The sequence below is a fragment of the Monocercomonoides exilis genome (genome assembly GCF_001643675.1).
Source record: "Monocercomonoides exilis strain PA203 chromosome Unknown scaffold41-876177, whole genome shotgun sequence".
NCBI classification, from domain to species: Eukaryota; Preaxostyla; order Oxymonadida; family Polymastigidae; genus Monocercomonoides; species Monocercomonoides exilis.
The window spans coordinates 162,583-184,109 of NW_027150586.1; the positions used below are offsets into that span (position 1 = coordinate 162,583).

General features: G+C 39.8%; 3 protein-coding genes across 3 annotated transcripts; all 3 read left to right on the forward strand.

The window, feature by feature from the left end:
• Positions 1-227: 227 nt before the first annotated feature.
• Positions 228-13,340, forward strand: MONOS_10375 (uncharacterized protein). The gene is made up of 3 exons (XM_067862820.1): positions 228-329; positions 415-2,442; positions 2,630-13,340. Exons 1-3 carry the CDS (start codon positions 308-310, stop codon positions 13,249-13,251), a joined length of 12,672 nt encoding a protein of 4,223 aa, XP_067722475.1. The 5' UTR covers positions 228-307; the 3' UTR covers positions 13,252-13,340.
• A 106-nt stretch (positions 13,341-13,446) lies between these two features.
• On the forward strand, positions 13,447-15,214 carry MONOS_10374 (Tubulin beta chain). Its single transcript, XM_067862819.1, has 2 exons — positions 13,447-13,514; positions 13,641-15,214. The coding sequence occupies exons 1-2, from the start codon at positions 13,477-13,479 to the stop codon at positions 14,944-14,946; spliced, it is 1,344 nt and encodes a 447-aa protein (XP_067722476.1). The 5' UTR covers positions 13,447-13,476; the 3' UTR covers positions 14,947-15,214.
• A 4,372-nt stretch (positions 15,215-19,586) lies between these two features.
• Positions 19,587-21,330, forward strand: MONOS_8404 (uncharacterized protein; the record flags this gene model as incomplete). Its single annotated transcript, XM_067878810.1, has 1 exon — positions 19,587-21,330. One exon carries the CDS (start codon positions 19,587-19,589, stop codon positions 20,862-20,864), a length of 1,278 nt encoding a protein of 425 aa, XP_067722477.1. The 3' UTR covers positions 20,865-21,330.
• Positions 21,331-21,527: the final 197 nt, after the last annotated feature.

Here is a 21,527-nt window from a genome sequence, read left to right on the forward strand (position 1 = left end):
TTGTGTAATAATTTAAAGTATATTTTTAGAAGAAATAGCATCATAAATCAAAATATTTTTATTTTTATTTCAAAAATAACTTTTAGATTTCTTGGGAAAATAATCAAAAAAACAAAGACAATATAAAAATAGTAAATTTAAATTATATTCAAATGAACTCAAAATTTTGCACGAAAGCTCAATATTCGTTTTTTTGAAAAAGACTTGATCCAACCATACAGCCAACTTTTATTATTTGATTAATTTATTATTTTTTTGTTCAAGCCAAATTGGAAATTGTTGAAAAGGGTTATTTGCATTTTTCCCAATGCTAAAAGAGCCTGAAATAGGTTAAAAATATTTATTTACTCATTTGAAAAAGATAACAAGTTTTGAATATTTTTATTTATTTCTTGTCAACCCTTGAAATCACAGGAAATTTATTTAAAAAATGCAACCGTTTTGATATATCATTAGCGTCTAAAGTCTTTGTTCCTGAAAGAAAGGCATTGCTTGATCTTCTTCAAGAAGTCATAAATCAATCCTCGAGATCACATTTATCCTCCCTGATTCCAGAGCTATTCGCTGATGTTCGCTCACTAATTCTTCGTTTAAATTTGTACGAAGCGAATCGATCGACAAATGTCGTGGATCTCTTTCGATATACTCGGAGAGTTATTGATTTGAAAGAAAATGAACTGAAGCGAAATATGCTAAAGCGTTATCAAAAAATTCATTATCGCTACCAAGAAGAACAACTTAAATTGAACACTGTGCATTCACATAACTTATTAAACTTCACTTTAAATCCGACTACCCCAAGAACCAGATTACCATCAGGTCGCTTTTTGGATGATCCGATTCATTTGGCCCAAAACACATATCGAAGAATTAGAGATGGAATGGATATAAAAGCTGCACTCACTCTTTACGAGAAAGATAACATACGAGAAAAGCATGATCAAAGTGATCGTACAAAAACAACTCAAAATGCGACACGTGAAGAAATGGAGCATCCAAATCATTTTGCGTCGATGTATTCTTCTCCCATATTTCCCCACAGCGCACACTTGGGCGACAATTCGCCCTCCTCTGCATCGACATTCTACTTGTTGCTCTCTCCACCAAAGTCATCAGAGCTTCGTATGCCTGTCTTAACACAGCCGAGCAAGCTGCAGTCAACAACAACAAATCCTTTGAAGAATGAGAGACAAAATGAGAGCATTCATCTTCCTCGTGTTTCAGCAAGGGCTGTTGGTGGGCACGTGACCATTCAAGATGAAGGGATTGATTACGCTTCAGCAACATCTCATTCCATTTCTGAAGGATTTTGGAAATCTAATGAAAGAAAAACGGAAATGAATGAGGAACAAAAGAAAACATACAACCAGAAAGGACAGAAAAGCATGCAAGTCACATCTCAGTTGCCTGCCAAATCAGCCTCATCATCGAAACTGACTGATTCAGCAAAGAGCATTCTTGATAGAATGCAGAATTGTTCATTCTCTTCTCTTCCACTCAACAAGTTCACTCAAACAAAGGTGAATGCAGAAGATAAGACAAACACTGCAACTGATTACAAACAGCAGCTTATTTCATTTTTCTTTCCAACTGAAGCTGAACCAGCTAATTCACCGATTGTCACAGCCACCACGCAAATCTTTGTGTTCTTGTTTCTGTTGACACTTCGTCAGCAGAAGGAAGAGGCAGAACTGAATGGGAAATGCTTTCACTCTGAGAACTGGATGTTGGAGCTGGTTGAGTTCTGCTCAGAGCCACACAGCAAAAACAATAATGACTCGAATGAATCATCAAATAGCTGCAATGCAAAGAATGAAATGAACATCAGTTTGCCAATGAGAAGGACAAGTTCAAATGCAAATGACATATTTATGAATGGTTCATATTCTTCCTTTTCATCATTTACTTCATCATCATCTCCTCCTTCTTCTTCTCTTTCACCATATCGCTCAACTCATTCCTCATCCAATTTCACCAACATTCCCTTCTTTTTGTCCTCTTCTTTTCTTCGCTGCCTCTCTTTGCTGTCTGCTCAGCTCCTGTTTGCTGTATGTGATGCTCCTCTTTCTGCTATTTCTGCTCTCCGCCCGTTTTTCGGAGTGTCTGCAATGGATTGGCTCTTCTCCTCTGACTTTGTACTTTCTCTTCTCTCTTCTTCTTCTTCCTCTTCTTCTCATTCTTCTCCATCTTCATCTTCATTATCATCATCATCATCAATTGATTCATCATCATCATCTTCTTCTTCTTTTCTTCCTCTTCCTAAAAGTGCTCTGCAAACATTCGAAGCACTTTCAGCTGATGTTGTTTCGAGACAATTGTGGGAATCGTCCTCTTTCGATACAAAAGTCAGCGAAGGAATATTTTCTATGTTCCGATCCAAACAAGAAGTTGCCTCCAATTTGAGAGCGAAGCACACTTCAGACAGACTGAAGAAGAATGATAGTTTGAATAGAAATATCTGCTTTTTTTCAAAATAAATTTAATATTTTATTTTTTATCTGAATGCAATTTTTTATTTATTTTTACCTTCAAAAAAAATGATTTTTCATTTTTTTCTTTCCTTATTTTGAATTTCACTCTTTTACTTTCTTCTTTCTCTCCTAACACTTTCAATGCTTATCAAATATAGTCATCAGCGCATCTGCCAAGTCACAGCTGCTGAGTGCCTCGAATGAGGTCACAGAACAATATGCTCCTTTGACTGAGACATTGAAATGCATCCATCATCACAGACGATTTATGAACGACCAGGAATATTCCACAAACACTCAACAGCCTTCTTTTTCTGATGCTCAGTCAAATAACAGCTCAATTTCATCATCATCATCAACATCTTCTTCTTCTTCTTCTTCCTCCTCCTCCTCTTCCTCTTCCTCTCAATCTTCTTCCTCTTCCCTTCATCCAAAGAAGATCACCCCCAGTTTCGGAGGCTGTTTGGGGAGGATGGCGCAGATGGTGCATGTTCTCCACAAAACATCTTCTTCTGAACACAAATCAGTTCTGTCAGCTGCACTCAGACAGAAAGAGAAGAATGAGGCGATCGCAATGGCATCTGGAGATGTGGTTGTTGCGGAGTGGCTGAAGAGAAATGTGAAGGAAGAAGAGGAAGAAGAAAGAAAAGAAGGAAAAATTGATGAAGAAAAAGAAAAAGAAAAATTTTCAAGTTCATCGTCATCATCGTCTTCTCCTTCTTCCTCATTTTCAGCTTCTCCTTCTTCTCCTCCTCCTTCTTTGCTGTCTCCAACACTCAGATCAGACTCATTTCAGCTCTCAAAGAACAAAACAGCAGACTCTCGCATTCATCCTCGTCTGCGCACAGCCAATCTTCCTCGCTCGCCTCTTTCAACACACACTTCATCTGCTCCATCACCATCCATTTCACCTTCTCCTTTCTCTTCTTTATCATCTTCTTCCTCCTCCTCTTCTTCTTCTTCGTCGTCGTCGTCATCTTCTTCATCATCATCTTCTTCTTCTCTTCCACCTTCTTCTCTTTCTCCCTTGTCCAACTCCACCTCCTTCCAGAAGTTAAGTTCTGCCAAGAAGATCAAGCGCCTCAAGAAGGATTCGAACCTTCGCCTGCTGTCGAGCCGTGTGTTGCGCCATCTTCGCACTCTTCAGAATGAGCAACTGGAGAAAGAGCTACTTCAACAACAGCAGCAGCAAATGAGGATGAACCAGCAGATGAGTCAACAGCAACAGCAGCAGCAGCGGATGAACAGTTTTACTCCAACTGTCAGATTTGAGCTTCCACCTTCTGATGAGTCTGCTTCAAATGAGACATCAAATGAGGGTAATGGGCAGATGGAGGTGGAAGAGGAAAGACAAACTTCTGTTGGGAATGCAACAGCAGATGCAATTGACACAGCAAGTGTGAATGAAAGTGGAAGTGTCAATGACAATAGCAATGGAAGTTTCAATATGAATGAGAATATGAGTGAGAATGGCAGTTATGCTGCTTCATTAACTTCTTCTCTGTCTCCCTCTGTTTCTCTTCCTCTTTCCTCTTCTCATTCAACATATCTTCCCCATCTTCCCCACTCATCTCATCCATCTCAACTAACACTCTCTGCACAAGTTCCTCTTTTATCTCTTAATTCTTCTTCTCCTTCTCTTTCATCCCTTTCCTCCTTTTCTTCTCTCTCTCCTCTCCCTTCTCTCTCCTCTCCTTCTTCAAGCAGCGTCCGAACAAGATCTCTTGCTGCATCTGACAGACGTGCCGGCTTCTGCAAAGAGCACATCCCAGCGCCGTTGGAATACGAAGAGCAGCTGTACTCAATCTTCACTCCGCCTTCGTCGCCTGTGAAGAAAGAAGGAAACATGCTTCTCTCTGGCCATTCAGCTGTTTATTCTGCTTCTGCTTCTATTTCTTCTTCTCGCCCAATACTCTCATCTTCATATTCTGTCTCTTTCACTCCTTCCTTCACTCCTTCTGTTCCTTCTACCATTTCTCCTTCAACTTCCTTCCTTCCTTCTTCTGCTTCTGTTTCTTCCTCTTCTATTTCTCCTGTCTCATCCATCTTGCCTATCTCCCCAATCTCCACTCTCCCTTCTGTCCCTTCTCTTCCTTCTGCTGCCTCTTCTCCTTCTTCTCCTTCTGACTCTGATGCTGACATGCCCCCAAATAATCGCTTCATCCACTCACTAAGCAAGTCTCTGTCTGAAATACTGTCAAAGAAATCAGCAGAAATCACAACTATTTCATCTTCTGGTAATCTTCCTCAGCCAACTAAATCTATTTTGGCTTCTTCTTCTTCTTCTTCTTCTTCTTCTTCTTCATTTGTTCTTTCCCATACCTCCAGTCTCCCAACCCCCTCCACTTCGATCTATGCCATTCTCTCTCAGCGCTCAGATGAAGAGCTGCTGTGTCTGATTGAATCATATCTGGCTGATTCAATGAAGAAGACGAAGAAGCGCATCAAAATGGAATTCAACGAAGAAGAGAGGGAACTGATGGAGTTGAGAAGAAGCAAGAAAGAACGATTGAAGCAGCTGAGGGCAGTGCGAGCAGCAGAGAAAGCAGAAGAAGAGAGGAGGAGGAGGAAGAGCGAGATGAAAGCGAAAGAGGAGAAGGAGGCGCTGCAAGCAGAGGCCGAGCGGATGATGGAGAACAGCACATATGCTGTGCTTAGACAGAAGGCGCTGATTGCACAAATAGGAAATGACATCCCAAAAGTGCAGAGGATGTTCCCAGCTGCTGCAAAGTGTTTGGAGTGGAACATAACAAAAGGAATTGAATGGTTGGCTCATGAAAATATCACTTACAGAGAATTGGCAAATAATCCGGATTTCCCAACGTTGGGCTTTGGAATAATAATATCTCCTTCTGAAGCACGCAAGAATCCATCATTATTATTATTATCTTCTTCCTCTTCTTCATCTTCCTCCTCCTCCTCCACAAAACACCCCACCAATCATATGACCTCTCCTCCTTCCATCGCCAACACCAAAGCAATTGACAAGAGTGTTTCTATTCTCCTTCGCCGTGCCGAAAGCATCGCCTCCTCCTCTCATTCTGCCTTCGTCTTCCACTCTGTCGACTTTGTTGTGCTCAAAGTGACCCGCCTCTTCTCCTCCCGCGCCTTCGTCCTGGCTGCCTCGCTGGGACTGTCTGGTGCTGAGCTCACTGCCATCTGGAGGCTGTTTGTGTTGTGTGTGTCTTCTGCCCATTCGCTCGTGCTGCTGCCAAATCAATCGCTCCACACGCTGTTTGTGGGGTGTGTCTACGTCGTCGCTGCCATCTTCGCACAGACGGTGCTGTCAACACTGTTTGAGCAGGAGGTGGATGATGTTGATGAACTGATGGAGAAGGAAGAAGGAGAAGGAAGAGGAAATGGAGAAGGAGATGATATGATCATAACAAACAACAAAGACACACCAAGATGGGTGTATCAGCTGTTTGAGGGAGAGAAAGAGAAAGAAGAGAGGAAGGATCTGCTAAAGAAGAGGCAGCAGCAGCGGAAGGAGATGCGGAATTCGCAGCTGCTTTCGAATGGTGTTGTGTTTTCGCAGTGGTGTGAGGCGTTTGTGAGGTATTCGCTTGTTGGGCTGACAACAGACAGGATTCTGCAGCCACGTGCATTTCTGAGCAGTGTCAGTGCAGTGGATCCATCAAAGAGTTCAGTGGCTGAGCTGATGAAGCAGAAGAAGAAGGAGAAGAAGGAGATGGAGAAGAAACAGAAGATGATGACAATGATGAATCAGAACAACGCAACTTTCAGTGGAAATGGAGCGAGTTCATCTGATTCTCTGATGAATAGCAACATCAATCGTGTCAGCAATGAAGCAGGATTCAAAGAAGTCAACAAAAATGCGAATAAAAGCACAAAAAAGACAAATCCATCCATTCTGACGCTGTCACAGATCATCTCCACATACTGCAGATGCTTCCCTTCTGTCACAAACACATTGGAATCGAATCGATTCAATCAAAATGCAACTGGCTTTTCTGAAAAAGCTAACAAAAGTGCTGTTTCTGTTGGCTCTGCCACTCCTCCTCTGACTCCAACATTTTCTCCGCCTTCTTCTCCATCTCTCACTCCTTCAATGTCTTCTTCTTCGTTCTCTCCTTCCTCTTTTCCTTCCTCTCCTTCTTCCTCATCCTCTTCTTCCTCTTCTTTTGGTATTCCAACAGCATCGCTTGCTTCTTCTCCTCTTCTTCCGTCTGTCACATCATCTTCCACTTCATCTGAACATTCCAATCAATTCAATCACCAGCATCATTGTTCATCATCATCTTCTTCTTCTTCTTCTTCTTCTTCTTCCTCCTCCTCCTCTTCATCTTCATCTTCATCTTTCCATTTCTCTTCCCTCCCTCTTTTCCTCCAGCCCCGTTTCGTCGCCCATTACATCAACACTCTCTTCATTCCTGAGCTCCATCGTGAATTGGACGGCATATCAGCTGCGTTTGAGGCAGAGCTGAGAGATTTCGAAAAGCAGAGAGCGAATTACGTGGCTGAACAGCAGCGAGTGAAGGACAAAGAGAAGTCAGCGCCAAAAGGCGCACTCAGAAATATGCAGGTCATTCCGAAATCTTTGCGTTCTTCTTCTTCTTCTTCCTCCTCCTCCTCTTCTGCTTCCTCTTCTTCCTCTTCATCATCATCTTCTTCTTCTCATGAGAATTCAACAGCACTTGTGCCTCTTTCACATCCATCGACCAATTATTACTATGGAATGAAGCAGAGGAACATTCCTCACCCTCAGCTGATGCCTCCTCCTGGTTCATCATCTTCTTCTGCTTCTTCTTCAACTTCTTCTGTTTCTTTTCGTTCTCGTTTATCTTCCTCTTCTTTAACTTCTTCTTCTTCTTCTCATTTCTCCTCTCTTTCCTCCACCGCCTCTCGTCTTTTGGGCAAGTCTTCTTTGAATTCTCGTCTTTCCATTGTTCCCTCACACTCCCGGCGCTCCAGCAAGCATCAAGCACATCCTCCACTTAGCCCTCTCACTCGCACACAGACACAGCCACAAACACAGACGCAAAAGATGAACATCAACAACTTGCTGAGAAGTGCTAATGATGAAGTGAAAATGGAGAAAGAGAGAGAGAAAGAGAGAGAAAGAGAGAAAGAAAGAGAGAGAAATGGAAGTGGAAGTGGAATGGGAATGGCTCCATTGAATGAAGCGCCGAGTGTTCTGTCTCAAACAGTGAAGCAGATGAAGAAAGAGATGATTGAGATAAGCAAAGGAGATGTTGTGAAAAGAGAAGAAGACATGATCGGTGAGGATGGTGACAAGGGAAGAATAACACCAACAAATTCAACAGAAATGACATCAGATGCTTCTGCTCCTTCATCAGAAGCATCAACTGTAATAGCATCTTCAATAACTTCTTCTTCTGCTGCTTCTGCTGCTTCAAATACTTCTTTTCCTCCTGCAACCTCATCATCCATTCCATCAAAGCAATTGCCTTCTCCCCGTTCTCCTTCAAAGAGAAGAAAGGGCATTCCATCTTCTTCTTCCTCTTCATCCTCCTCTCCTTCTCCTTCCTCTTCTCCCTCGTCTTCGCCCAATCCTTCCTCCACCCCCAATTCCCCTCTTCCCCCTCATCCCTCTTCTCCCCTTCGCCATCAGCTGTCTGCCTCAGACATCGTCGAAGGGAAGAGACAAGTGCATGCTCCAAAGATGTTAGACCTCGACTTCCGAAAGCCACACAGGGGAAAGCCAAAAAGAGGGAAGAAGATGATTGGGAAAGAGAATTCATTGTTTGCAGCGAGAGAGGCGAGGGAAGAAGGAGAAGATAGAGAGGAGAGGGAAGAAAGAGGAGGAAGTGGAATGGATAGCAATGGTGAAGGTGTAAGTGAAGGTGTGTCATCAGATAGAGACAAGATGGATGAAAGTGACTCACTTGGATTTCTGAGTGAAGACGGAGAGTCTGCAAAGGAAGGGAAGAAAGAAGAAGAGGAAGAGAAGGAGGATGAGAAGAAGAAAGAAGGAAATGAAAATGAAAATGGGAATGACAATGAAGATGTTAACAACACAGTGAGTGATCCAAACAAAGTCAGTGAAGAACAACAAACTTACACAAAAGAGGAAGAAGGAAGCTCAAATTCACTCAATCTTCAGTCTTCTTCTTCTTCTTCCACTTCTTCCACTTCTTCTGTGGCAAACAAAACAGAATCGCCTGGAAAATCAGTCAGAACAGCTGCCTCAACACACGCCCCGAATAAATTCTCTCCTCAAATCAAACTTTCGCGCAGGGCGAGAACAACAACACGCACATCGAAGTTGCTCAAAGCTGCAAATTTGCTACAGAATAATACAACTTCTGCTTCTTCTGCTTCTTCTTCCGCCTCTGCATCGTCAAATGCTGGCTTTCCAACTGCCTCTTTCCCTATATCAAATGCTCAAGCCAAGAATCCCTCTTCATCATCATCTTCTTCTTCTTCTGTTTCACTGCTGAGCATTCCATCAACTGCATTTGGAAGAACTCTCAAAAGAAGCGGCGGGAGAAAAGCGCTTGCTGCATTCAAGCGGACAATCTATAAAAAAGCACATACAGGCTCAAGAATTGCTCCACCCGAGTTCAAATCAGAAGTACTGGGGCTGACAAACAAGCTGGGTGGAATTAGCAATAACAACAATAACAATAACAATAATAGCAGCAAAAAGAAGAAGCTGTTGCGTGTGGGGATGGAGCAAGTGCCACTGGCTATTCCAAGAGGAAGACCTCCGAAGATGCGGAGGAAGAAGATGATGACGGCGATGGGGCTGAGTCAGCAGGGGCAGAAGAGTGAAGGAGGAGCAAGTGCAAATGTGACTGTGCAGAATGCGAGGCGTTTGGAGTCAACTGCTGCAACATTGGCGAGTAAGAGGAAGTTTGGAAACAAAGAGAAAGAGAAGGAGAAGGAGAAGGAGAAGGAGAGAGAAAAGGAAAAGGAGAAAGAGAAAGAGAAGGGAAGAATAATTTCTGTGTTTGATGAGCTTCCTCCAGATGAATTGGAGTATAGCAGGCAAAGAGGAGGGAAACGGAGAGGGCAAGCGAGTGTGAGAGGGAAAGGAAAAGCGAAAGGAAAAGCAATTCAATCCAAAACAAGCCCGACAATAGGTTCAGATGCTGTTTTGAGTGAGCTGCTTTCGAGAGAGCTGGAGCTGCTGGGTGTGGCAGATGACAGCATCACATTTGACTCATCTGAATCTGACACGAGTGAGATGAGTGGAAGAAGCAGAAGTGACATTGAGGGGAATGAAGACGACGAGGAAGAGGAGGAGGAAGAGGAGGAGGAGAAAGAAGAGGATGACGAGGATGAAGAAGAGGAGGAAGAAGAAGAAGATGTGGAGTTGGACAGGATTCTCAGCGCAAAAATATCTTTGACAAGCACACGAGCCATCAGGCAGACACCGAAAAAGAACAGATCCATTTTTGAATATGACTCCTCATCCGCATTCAACTCTGCAAAAATGAGAGAAAACAGCTCAGTCGAAACAACATTCAAAGCAGCTGAGATGAAAGAGAGGCAGAAGAAGGAAGCAGTCACGAAGCTGAAGGAGAACACACTGAAGCTGACACATGGAAGGATCATTCCGACAATCAAGCCAGCTGACCTTCTGCTTCCGACTAATCTTGTTCAGGAAGAAGAAAGAAAGGAAAAGACGCCAAAAAGAAAGATGTGGCCGAGAGGGAAAGGGAAGAACGTGTATTATTTGAAGCGGAATGAAGAGAGGAGAGAGAGAATGAACGGAGCAGGTGCAGCAGACTCAGAAGAAGCAGAGGAAGATAGCGAAAATGATGATAGTGATGATGATAACAGTGATGTTAGTGATGAAGAAGATAGTTTGGATATAACTCGTTCTGTTGACACGTCAAATGCCGATGAAACAGACAAGACGACAGAAAGAGAAGAAGACTCATACACACGCCCTGCCTTGCGCTTCCCTCACAAACAGCCAAAGACGCTTTCATCGACATCCCAAAAGAGCATCCAGAAGAAGTCACGTGTTACTTTCTCGCCCACTCCAACCATCGCCAGCGGAGAACTCAGTCCGACTCCTCTTCGCCTTTCGTCTCCCTCAGCCACGCCCACAAAGGAAAACAATGCGAAAGAAGAAGATGAGAATGCAATTGGCTCAGACGGAGGCAGAGAAGCGCTGCAGAGCCCGCGCAGAAGACACAGCAATCACAGTTTGGCGGCTGTTTCTGTGTCACGGAGACATCTTGTCTTGTCTGCCATCAGAGCAGCACTCGGCAGAGCAACACAGACACACCTCAGAGCAGCTGCAGCGAATGGGTTTGTGACTGTGTCTTCTTCCTCCTCCTCCTCAGCTGGTCTGTCTAACCAGACAGGTTATGCAAATATCAATACCAATGGAAGTGATGGTAGAGGAGTGGATGACTTTGGGAATGCCACTCTGTTTGGGAGGAAGGGCAGACAGAAGACAGGGCTGGAGACGCTGTTTGTGCGGTCGATGCAGCAGATAGGGCAGAAAGAAGGCGCTGCTTTGCTCCACTCTCTCGGAAAGGCGCTGTCCCATCTTTTCAACCAGCTTGGGTCGCCTCAGCTTCCAAAGCCCACAACCATTCCTTCATCGCATGCAGGGGCAACAGGAGGAATATTGGCGAATGATGCAAACTCGTTTCTGAGTCTGCTGTGTGGCACGAGGCTGTTCAGCTTGGGAGGAGAAGATGCAGTGAGAGATGCACAACTGGTGGAGAACATGAGAAAGGAGATGAATGTGTGGAGAGGAGAAGGAAGGGCAGCTGTGGAAGGAGGGGACGCTGCAAATGGCACGGCGGAGCTGTTCTGCGAAGAAAGGGGAATCTACAGCACTGTGCCTGATGTGCAGAATAAGATCAATAGGAAGAATGATGGCAATAACTTCTCTTTGGTTGCAATGGAAAGAGAGTCATGTGCAATCAATGCGAATATTCTGCTTGACCCACTTTTGTTTGCTTCGTCTGTCTTTTTCGAAGACCAACAACTTCTGCTGTCTGCCTCAGAAAATACAATTTTAGTTCCTCCCCAAAGAACAGCATGTGTCCCATCCATCGGAGAAACTCTGCTTGAACTGACAAATCCATCTTTTCAGTTTGCTCCGCTGCGCATTGAACATCCACAGAAAGGAGAGCTGCATTCGATTCTGCCTTCTTCTCTCAAGTTTTCGTGGGCGCCTCTTGTCAACGTGTGCCCTCTCCCTCTTTCTCATCCACTCACTCCAATCATCCGCACTCTGCCTTCTCAATTGCTTTTAGCTCCTTTCTCTTCATCTGCTGTGTTCTCCATCCCTTCTTTATTCTCTTCTTCTTCTTCTTCTTCTTCTTCTTCTTCTTCTATTTCTATTTCTCCGTCCTCTACTATTTCTCCGTCCATGTCATCCTCCAGCACAACACCTGCCATCATCTCATTCTCCACGCAGCCACTCAGCCCATCTGCTGCCTCGTCCAATCGCCTGCTGCTTCGTCTGCTGGCCACACGCACTGCACTCAACGCTGTTGTCACTGCTGCTCGCCGGCTGATGGTGAAGAAAGACTTGTTCCACGAAATATCAGCCATTCTCGAGACACATCCTGCCCAGACGCCTTCCTCTTCTCCTTCGATGTCTATTTCTGCCTCTCTCATCCAGCGATTGAAAGCTGTTGGAGCAGCATCCACACAACAAGCAACATCTTCTGCTTCTTCTTCTTCTTCTGTTCAGCAAACATCTGACTCTCAGTCAACTTCATTGGCATCAAATATAACAGCAAATGCACAGGACATGAGTGGATCTTCAAGCACTGCTGCTGATGGAGTGAATATGACACCTGCTGGCAATTCAATGAACACAACAGGAACAGCAAGTGGAAGCGGTGGAGGAGGAGGAGGACTTCCCTATCAGATGAAGATTGGCCAGTTCTCAGCCATTCTTCCCCATCAGCTGCAGACAAGCCTCGCCTCCTCTCAAATGCCTCTCTCTTCTCTCTCTTCTCTCTCTCCTTCTGCTTCTCCTTCTCCCTCTGCTTCTCCCTCTGCCTCCCCCACCCCTTCTCTTTCACCTGCCTCTCGTCTCCCTCCGAGCATCCTCACAGCAGCCAATCTGCCGAGCCCTCTACTGTCGATGGGTGTATCAGGAAACAACACGAATTCTGCCAGAAACACAACACAGACACAGACAATGGGGCAAGGCGGGATGATGGGGATCAAAATGGGAATGGGAACAGGAATGAATGTGGGGATGCAGATGGGGATGAGCCTGCCGATGGGCATGGGAGGAATGGGAATGGGAGGGATGGGGATGAATATGGGAATGAATCTTCCTTTGGCAATGGGTGCTCCTCCTCTCTTCTCTCCTCTGAATGCTCCGATGCAGTCAGCACCCTTCCAGTCGCTCCATTCGCTTGCTCATCATCCGTCGGGTGCTCTTTCGCCGTTTTCGTTCTCTTCTCATTCGCCTTCTGCCTCTCCTCCACTCACACGCATTCCTTCTCAACAGAGTCAGCTGTCTTCGGCTGTGATGTATCCTTCCTCTCAGAATAGCTCTTCTTCTTCTTCTTCACCTTCGCCTTCTCCTTCGATTGCTTCCTCTTCTTCTTCTTCCTCGCCTGTATCTTCTTACTCTTCTGTTGTCAATCCATCTTCTTCCTCTTCATCAGCATCTCCTCAGTCATATTCAGCTGCTTCTTCTCTCTCAAGTAATGCACAGAATTCTTTCTCTCAAAATGTTCCTGCTTTTTCTCATCAACAAGTGGGGTCGCCTGGTGTACTATTGGCTGCTCAGTATTCTGGCGTATCTCTCGTTCCTGTACCTCTATCTGGATCAACAACTCAAAACCAGCAGAAATGATTGATTTTTGTGAAAAATAAATTTTTTAAATTTTTGTTTTTATTTTTCATATTTTTAAGTTTCTTTTAAATATAGCATACAGGGTAATCTGAATTATTAGTTGAAAAATGAAAATCATTATTATTAAAAAAAAGCCAATTTTTCCATAATATCAAAAAAATGGAAAGATCAAAGGAGTGGCGACAAAAGGAATTTCAGAATTGTTAAAACAGTTTAAAATTAAACATGCGTGAAATCGTTCATATCCAAGCCGGTCAGTGCGGGTTTGTAGATTGAGATTTATGTTTTGTATTCATAATTATTTGCTTCATCTTTAAAAAACATACAATTAATTCTAAATATGCGTTTTAAAATTTGAAATTTTTAAATGCTAAAAATTCAAATTCCAGAAACCAAATTGGTGCCAAATTCTGGGAAGTTATCTCCGATGAGCACGGAATTGACCCAACAGGAGCATATCACGGAGAATCTGAATTGCAACTCGAAAGAATCAATGTTTACTATAACGAGGCAACAGGTGGAAAATATGTTCCACGTGCAGTCCTTGTCGACTTGGAACCAGGAACCATGGATTCCGTTCGTGCTGGACCATTCGGACAATTGTTCCGCCCTGACAACTTTGTCTTCGGACAGACAGGAGCAGGTAACAACTGGGCAAAGGGACACTACACAGAGGGAGCTGAATTGATCGACTCCGTTTTGGATGTTGTCCGTAAGGAAGCTGAGGGTTGCGATTGCCTCCAGGGATTCCAATTGTGCCACTCTCTCGGTGGAGGAACTGGATCTGGAATGGGAACTCTTCTGATCTCCAAGATTCGTGAAGAATATCCCGATCGTATGATGTGCACATTCTCAGTTGTGCCATCACCAAAAGTGTCAGATACCGTTGTTGAACCATACAATTGCACATTGTCAACATCTCTGCTTCTTGAAAACACTGATGAGACCTTCTGCATTGACAATGAAGCACTTTATGATATTTGCTTCCGTACCTTGAAATTGACAACACCAACATATGGTGATTTGAACCATCTTGTGTCTGTTGTTATGTCAGGAATCACATGCTGCCTCCGCTTCCCGGGTCAGTTGAACTCTGATCTTCGTAAGTTGGCTGTCAACTTGGTTCCATTCCCAAGACTTCACTTCTTCATGGTTGGATTTGCTCCTTTGACTTCCAGAGGATCACAGCAATACCGCGCCTTGTCGGTTCCAGAGCTGACACAGCAAATGTTTGATGCAAAGAACATGATGGCTGCTTCAGATCCCCGTCACGGCCGCTACTTGACTGCCTCAGCTTTGTTCAGAGGAAGAATGTCAACCAAAGAAGTTGATGAACAAATGCTCAATGTTCAAAACAAGAACTCATCATACTTCATTGAATGGATCCCCAACAACATCAAGTCATCTGTGTGCGATATCCCACCAAAGGGATTGAAAATGGCTGTCTCATTCATTGGAAACTCAACAGCCATCCAGGAATTGTGGAAACGTGTTGCTGAACAATTCACAGCTATGTTCAGAAGAAAGGCCTTCCTCCACTGGTACACGGGAGAAGGTATGGACGAAATGGAATTCACAGAAGCTGAATCCAACATGAGCGATCTTGTGTCTGAATACCAACAATACCAGGATGCTACAGCTGATGATGAAGAAGAAGGTGAAGGAGAGATGGAAGGAGAAGGTGAAGCAATGTAAATCATTTTAGTAATTTTTTGTTAAGTTTTTCGTTGGATAGTCAAAAGACTGATTTTATTCTTTTTTGAAAATAAAATGGAATTTTTTTTATTTAAAAATTCAAAAAATAATTAAAGAATGGTGATTCAAAAATAGTGTAGTTGAGGGTGATTTTTGATTTGGAGCTTTGTTGTTGAAATTTTGAGAATAAAACCCTTTCTTTTTCAAACTTTTTCTGTTTTTATGTTATAATAAGAAGAACAGTGAAATGTAATTAATAATTAAAACATGAAAATGATTTTTTAAAATGAAAGCTATAGCAAAATTTAGAAATTTTTGTTTTTGGTGCAATTTGTGAATTACCATAAGTATTTTAAGAATTATTTATTTACACATTTTTATTTTTTGTGATTTGAAGGTTATTTATATTAATTGGATATCGATGATATCGAAAGGAATTTGCGAAAATATGTGTCCTGAAAGTCAAATCACTTTGAGGTTATCTTGTAAAGACGTTGATATTCTTGAATGTTCAATGTCAGATGTGAGTAAAGTTTTAGAACCTAATCCAACGATATTCGTTAAAAAATATGAACGATCTACTCCAGGCAAAGTGGTGAATGCATCAGATCTTCGAACTGTGAGAGCATTAAACAAAACAATTGATCATCTTCTTCGTGTTGTTGTTTTTGAAACAAGTTGCTCGTTGTCCCACAGATGCTCCTTTGCTTTTGATCGCATTAGAAGCGTGCGTACTGATATGATTATTCAGCAATTTAATAATGAAGAAAGCTGTATCATTTTAGAAAAATGTGTAATTTTTATGATCGTTGCATTTTATTTGTTAAAGCATGAAGAGTCATTTGTGAAACAACAATACATTGATCAGTTAAGCTCTGGCCTTCTGGAACTTTCAGAATTATATTCTTCCATTCGATTGAAAAAAGAAAAGGAATTTATACCCACAAGAGAATCAATGTTCAAATGTTATCTCCTTCTATTCAATCTGATTGTACCAATTGTTAATCTCACTACATTTTTAAAAGCACTTCCCATTCGACTATTTGTGAGCAAAGATATTCAATTTGCAGTTCGATTGAACCATCTTTTAAACACTCATCAGTATTACAAATTCTTGAAAGAATGCTATTCAGAAAGAGATCCTATTGCTAGATGTTTACTATCTTTCGTCGTTGACGATGTTCGACTGCTTCTTTTTAAGCATTTAACCATTCAAAGATTTCCATTGGATATATTCATCCCCACATCAGAAATATTTAGATTACTCGGATTTCGGCAGGAATTATCGCAATCAGCGTTGAGTGTACTATCAGTTGGACAATTTCTGAATGCTGAAATAGGACATCATTCCGGAAATGAATCAACTTGCAAGAAGATAGATGATGCTTTAACGTTTCTTGGGGAACGTGATGGAGAAGGGAAAATGTTTTGCTTTATTTGTTCAAAAGCTGAAAACGAAAAGAGAGATCAAAAAGATAGCAAAAAAGTTGAAATTGATGTAAGTGGAAAATCAACAGAAAAGCAGAAAGAAATCTGCAGTGCTTATTATCAATGTGCTGATTGGTGGCTGGATGATATTAGTGCATCGGTTGAATCATTGGATCGCATGCTCTTACAGACGAAATGATAATGTTATTGTTTGTGTTCAGCTTTGAAATTTGGTATACCAAAACTGTTTGATTTCGTATCTCTACAACTTTTGCAAGAGGAACACTGTGTTTTCGGATTGAAAGAATGATGAAATCTTTCTGAGATAATTCATGTAATTTTCGCATAAATGTCGCATTTTTAGCAAATAAATTGATATTGCTGCATTGCAAAGTGATGCAAAAGTGTAATTTTATAGTTTTATTTTTCAGTGTAAATTTAGAGAAAGAAATTTTCTGAATGAACTGATCGTTTTCAATTTTTTATTTTTGTTATTCGCGAAATTTTCAGTAAAAGTTTTAATGTTATGAATTGAATTTTTTTTTTTTTTTCAATTTTTTTTTAACCTTTATTTTCCCAAAAACTGAAATAAACTCATCATTAACATTTCTTTAGTGTTTTATCCAAAAAAAGGAATATTCATAAGAATTATTAGCAAATATTTATCGAATTAAGTGTATAATAATTTCAATCATAATTCTTTTTTAAATATAAATTACAAGAAATTTCAAATCGGCAAAATCTTTTGTTGATGAATAAAGATGAAAGTATCTCTCTCTCTCTCTCTCTCTTTTTTTTTTTTTTTTTTTTTTTTTTTTGCATTTTGCTGACTATTAGTCTGGAAAAATAGAGCGAATTTTCTTGTTCATAAAAAAATAAATGATTTGCTTCAAACTGACTCTGCAATTTCATCAAAAAAAAGTTTGACGTTTTTATACAAAAATTGTGAAAAATTTTTATTTTTGAGAAAAAAAAAAAGAAAATATTGAATGGAACAAAATTCATTAAACAAAAAATATGATCCAAAATTTTGAATTTCAAGGATTTCAAATTGAATCAAATAAGTGGGAAAACGCATTATTTTGACTTGAATAAATGTTCATTTGAACTTTGTTTATGTTATTGTTTTTGAAATCATATATTTGTTTGGGATGGAAAAGATTTTCATATTGAAGTTAATGAAATGAGAATTTTCAGAAACATGTGTCTATATTTAAAAAAAAAGTTCCATTTGTTTAAATTTTAGATGAAAATGAAAACGGAATATTGTTATCAATTTTTCATTCCAACTCATCGAGTTTCACCAACGTGGAAACAAATTCTTGATAATGTTTGTATATTATTGCTGGAAAAAAGGTGAGTTGGTAAGAAAATTTTATGACTATATTCAGTTTTCATTTTCATCTGAAATTTAAACTAATGGAACTTTTCAAAAAATATTGGATGTTGGTGATTATTTTTGAAATCTAACCTTTTTCGAGGAGGGGTTTTCTTTTTCAGGTTTTTTTTTTTTTTTTTTTTTTTTTTTTTTTTTTTTTTTTTTTTTTTTTTTTTTTTAATTTGCTTAATGGTTCTTTTTCGAATGTCCAACAATTCATTATTGTAAAAAAAGCGGATGTTGGAGATAAAAATGGAATACAATTGATTATTTCTTGCATTTTTTTTTCGGAATTCAATCAAAACATTCCAAACAAATTCGAAAACAGAAAAATTTCGTATTAATAAATGATTTCAAAAACAATCACCTGTTAAAATAAAAAATTTGATTTTATTTTGAGTGAAGTGTGAGAGCATTAAATATCTCTTGATTTTTGAAACAAATGGGTGATTATTTAAGAAATCACATATTTTCATTCAAAATTTTCGGAATGAATATTTCACTTGAATATCAAAAAAAAAGATTATTGAAAAATGAAAAGGCTTGCAAAAGACATCTTCTCATTATTTGATCAGAATCATTCGTTTTGAAAACAATTGAAAGAAAAATTAAACTTTTAAACAAAATCAAAATTCAATAATAAACAACCTTTGAAAAATAAACACACGGAAAAAATTCATGATTTCAAAAATAATTTCCCAAATAGAAGAGCAAAACTCCATGGTTTGAATCCAGTTCAAACAAACATTAATTCAATTAATTGATTGTTTGCTTATAAAGATAAATTATTTTTTTAACTTTTATGCTCTTTGCTGTCTTTTTATTTTATGAAAATATTTAATTTTTGTTATTATTATAATAATCATTCATTTTTTCAAGATTCATGCGTTTTGAAATTCCAATTGACTCCACAGAAGTTGAAAACTGAAAATAATTTCTTGTAAGAAAAAAAATATTAACAAATTTATTCTTTATTTCAAAAGAATAAAACATCTCATTTTTTTTGATTGTCGGATTATTTGTTGTGATTGATTCGCATCTTTATTTATTTTTTTCAGTCAAAAACACTAACTTGACATTGAACTATCAAAACTGAAAATCATCATTAAAAACAACACCTTGCTGAAAGCTAAAAATCAAATAATCGTTTATTCGAACTTCAAAAAATTTATTATGGTTTTACAAAAATTATTCACTTTCAAAAATATCTTCACGTATTTTGAAAAATTCTAAAAAATTCTTCAATTGTTCAGAAATTCTCATTTCAAAGTTGTTATATTTGCGTAATTAACAAAAAACGCTTTTTTGGATTGTCTGGTGAAAATTTTCAGAAATGGATGAACCTCATCTTAAACCTGCAGACAAAGAAAAAAGTTTACAAACAAATCCATTTCATTTGTTAAATGTAGTACATTCTTCATTTTCAACTCTCGATTCTTATTGCGTAAAACCTTTACAGAATTCAATGCCTTCTCATGAATGTAAAAATACGCCTATTTTTCATCCTGACACAGAGCCGCTTGAAGAATCAATGTGCAAGCCACTATTTCCAGATCCTCATCAACTTATGAATGATTGCTCGGCTGATGGGTTTTATTATAAACCTGGGATTATCATTCAACAACACACAGATGATAGCATGAAATCGAAAAATCAATCAAGCAATCTTAACTCTAAATCCGAAGTAGACATTTTTAATGAACAAGATGTTCGAGATATTTGTGTTCCTTTTTCTTCAAATGAAGATTCTTCATCTATTTCAAGTTCGGGGAAGAATTTGTTATCTAAATTAGAAGATTTTAAGAAATATCTTGGAAGATTCCAGTATTGTTCAATGCATACAAAATTCTTTAAAAATGTGATTTCATTGATTTTATCACCACCGCAGCTTCGGCCAGATCCAATTAAGTATTCCGCTTCGTTTTTTCTCAGTCTATTGGAAGAGATTTGGAATACTAGCAATGAAATGATTGTTGACAAACTTCAGTCTGCTCGCAAAAGTGATGATAAAAAGCTTGAGGTTATGCATTCGAATGTGTCATATTTGTTTGAACCAACAATAATTCAAAGTTTTGAAGATACAGGCACATGCCAAACGTCACTTTCCATTGAGCTAAGCTGCGAAGAAGAAGGCAGAATTGCTGTAATTAATGCTATTTTATTTGAAGTCAGACACAACATATTAGAACTGTGCACAAATGTTTGTGGACAGTCTGTAATGCGTTACGTCATTGAGTTTTCAACAAAGGATCAGCTGTTTCTCATTGTCCGTCACATCTCTCAGTATCTTCCAACAATTTTCCAAGCTCCTCAATCACTTCCACTCTCTGCGGCAATTGTTGATGCAGCAGCTGATTACCCGCCGCTGTGTGACATCATCTTCGACTCTGTAAAAGAAAATCTTGCAGAACTCCTTCAGAACGAGAGTGCTGCCTCTTCCATCATCCGCTTGACAGAAAAGACGTCTCAGAGGTTTCAGCGCTCTGTGCTTCTTCTTGTGTCAGAAATAGAAATGCAACTTCTTCAGATACCTTTCGGGGCTGCTGTGGTTCAGCGTCTTATTCAGATTTCTCGTCCGGCAATCAGACCAATCCTCATAAATCCGTTGACTGAACACGCAGAAGAATTAGCCAAACACAAATACGGATGGATCGTTTTAGCCTTTGCGGTAACGCTTCCGTGGAGCTATGACCTGGACGAGGACAGAGCGAAGCTGGGGCTTCTTTTGGAGATATCACAGTCTGTGTGCACACTCATTGTTCATGTGAATGGCGGGCCGATGCTTCGCCGATGTGCCGAGGGATTGCCAGAGGAGTGCTGCGAGATGCTGATTGATCCGCTCATTCAGACAGAAGATTTGATGCCCATCCTCCGCGACCCGATGGGCCAGCGTGTGTTCAATGCGCTGATTGATTCAGCGTCAGAACAGCAAAAGAAGCAGCTTACGAGCATATTACAGCCACATCTGCATTTTGAGCTCGAGAAAGGAACAATCACAAGGAAGATAGCAAAAAAGGTGGAAATGTGGATGAGAGAAGACAAAACAAGCGAGTTAGGTGCTATTTATTCACAGATTGAGACAATCACGAAAGATATGAAGCACAAGTGTTGAATGTTTCATTTAGTATTATGCTTCAAAATTGGTCTCTGCAATTTATCATTGGCAGATTAGCATCTTTGAATCGAACAATGAAGTGTTTGAAATGAATGAGCGGCTGATAATTTTATGAGCTAAGAACGATGCAATCCAACGAATAGCACAGCTTCAGAGAAGAAGGATACCCACAACTAAAAATAATCAAGTATTTGCGCTAAAATGTTATAGTTACATCATTCATATTAAAAGCTTGCATATATGTTGCGCAGGTGTTTTATTTTACTCAATTGCTATTTGAGAAGGTTTGATAGTGAGAATTTTCAAAATCAATTAGCTTTTGTGAATCTTCATGAGTTATTTGTTTTTTATGAACAGAATTTTTCTATTAGAAAAAATTACTTATTTGTTATCAAGATAATTTTGTGTAAGATTGCAATTTTATGAAACATGTATAGGAAAAACAATTAGATATTTTCTGGAAGAATTGTTTTTAAAAAAGAATATTTATAGAATTGACAGACCTATAATAAAAATCAAAATTTTCTGAAACGAAGGATTTTTTTATCTCAGGAGCTGTTTTCATTTTGAAAAAGCTGTTGATTGACTACAGCATTTATTGTTTTGAATGCTTTCTCTTTTATTTTCTGTTTGGCCTCAAAGCACAAATGTTTGAACGAA

Coding starts and splice junctions, on each gene's coding strand:
- MONOS_10375 (XM_067862820.1), top strand. CDS start 308: ATGCTAAAAGAGCCTGAAATAG. Junction 330..414: donor GCTAAAAGAGCCTGAAATAG/GTTAAAAATATT, acceptor TTGAAATCACAG/GAAATTTATTTAAAAAATGC. Junction 2,443..2,629: donor CAGACTGAAGAAGAATGATA/GTTTGAATAGAA, acceptor TATCAAATATAG/TCATCAGCGCATCTGCCAAG.
- MONOS_10374 (XM_067862819.1), top strand. CDS start 13,477: ATGCGTGAAATCGTTCATATCCAAGCCGGTCAGTGCGG. Junction 13,515..13,640: donor ATCCAAGCCGGTCAGTGCGG/GTTTGTAGATTG, acceptor TTCAAATTCCAG/AAACCAAATTGGTGCCAAAT.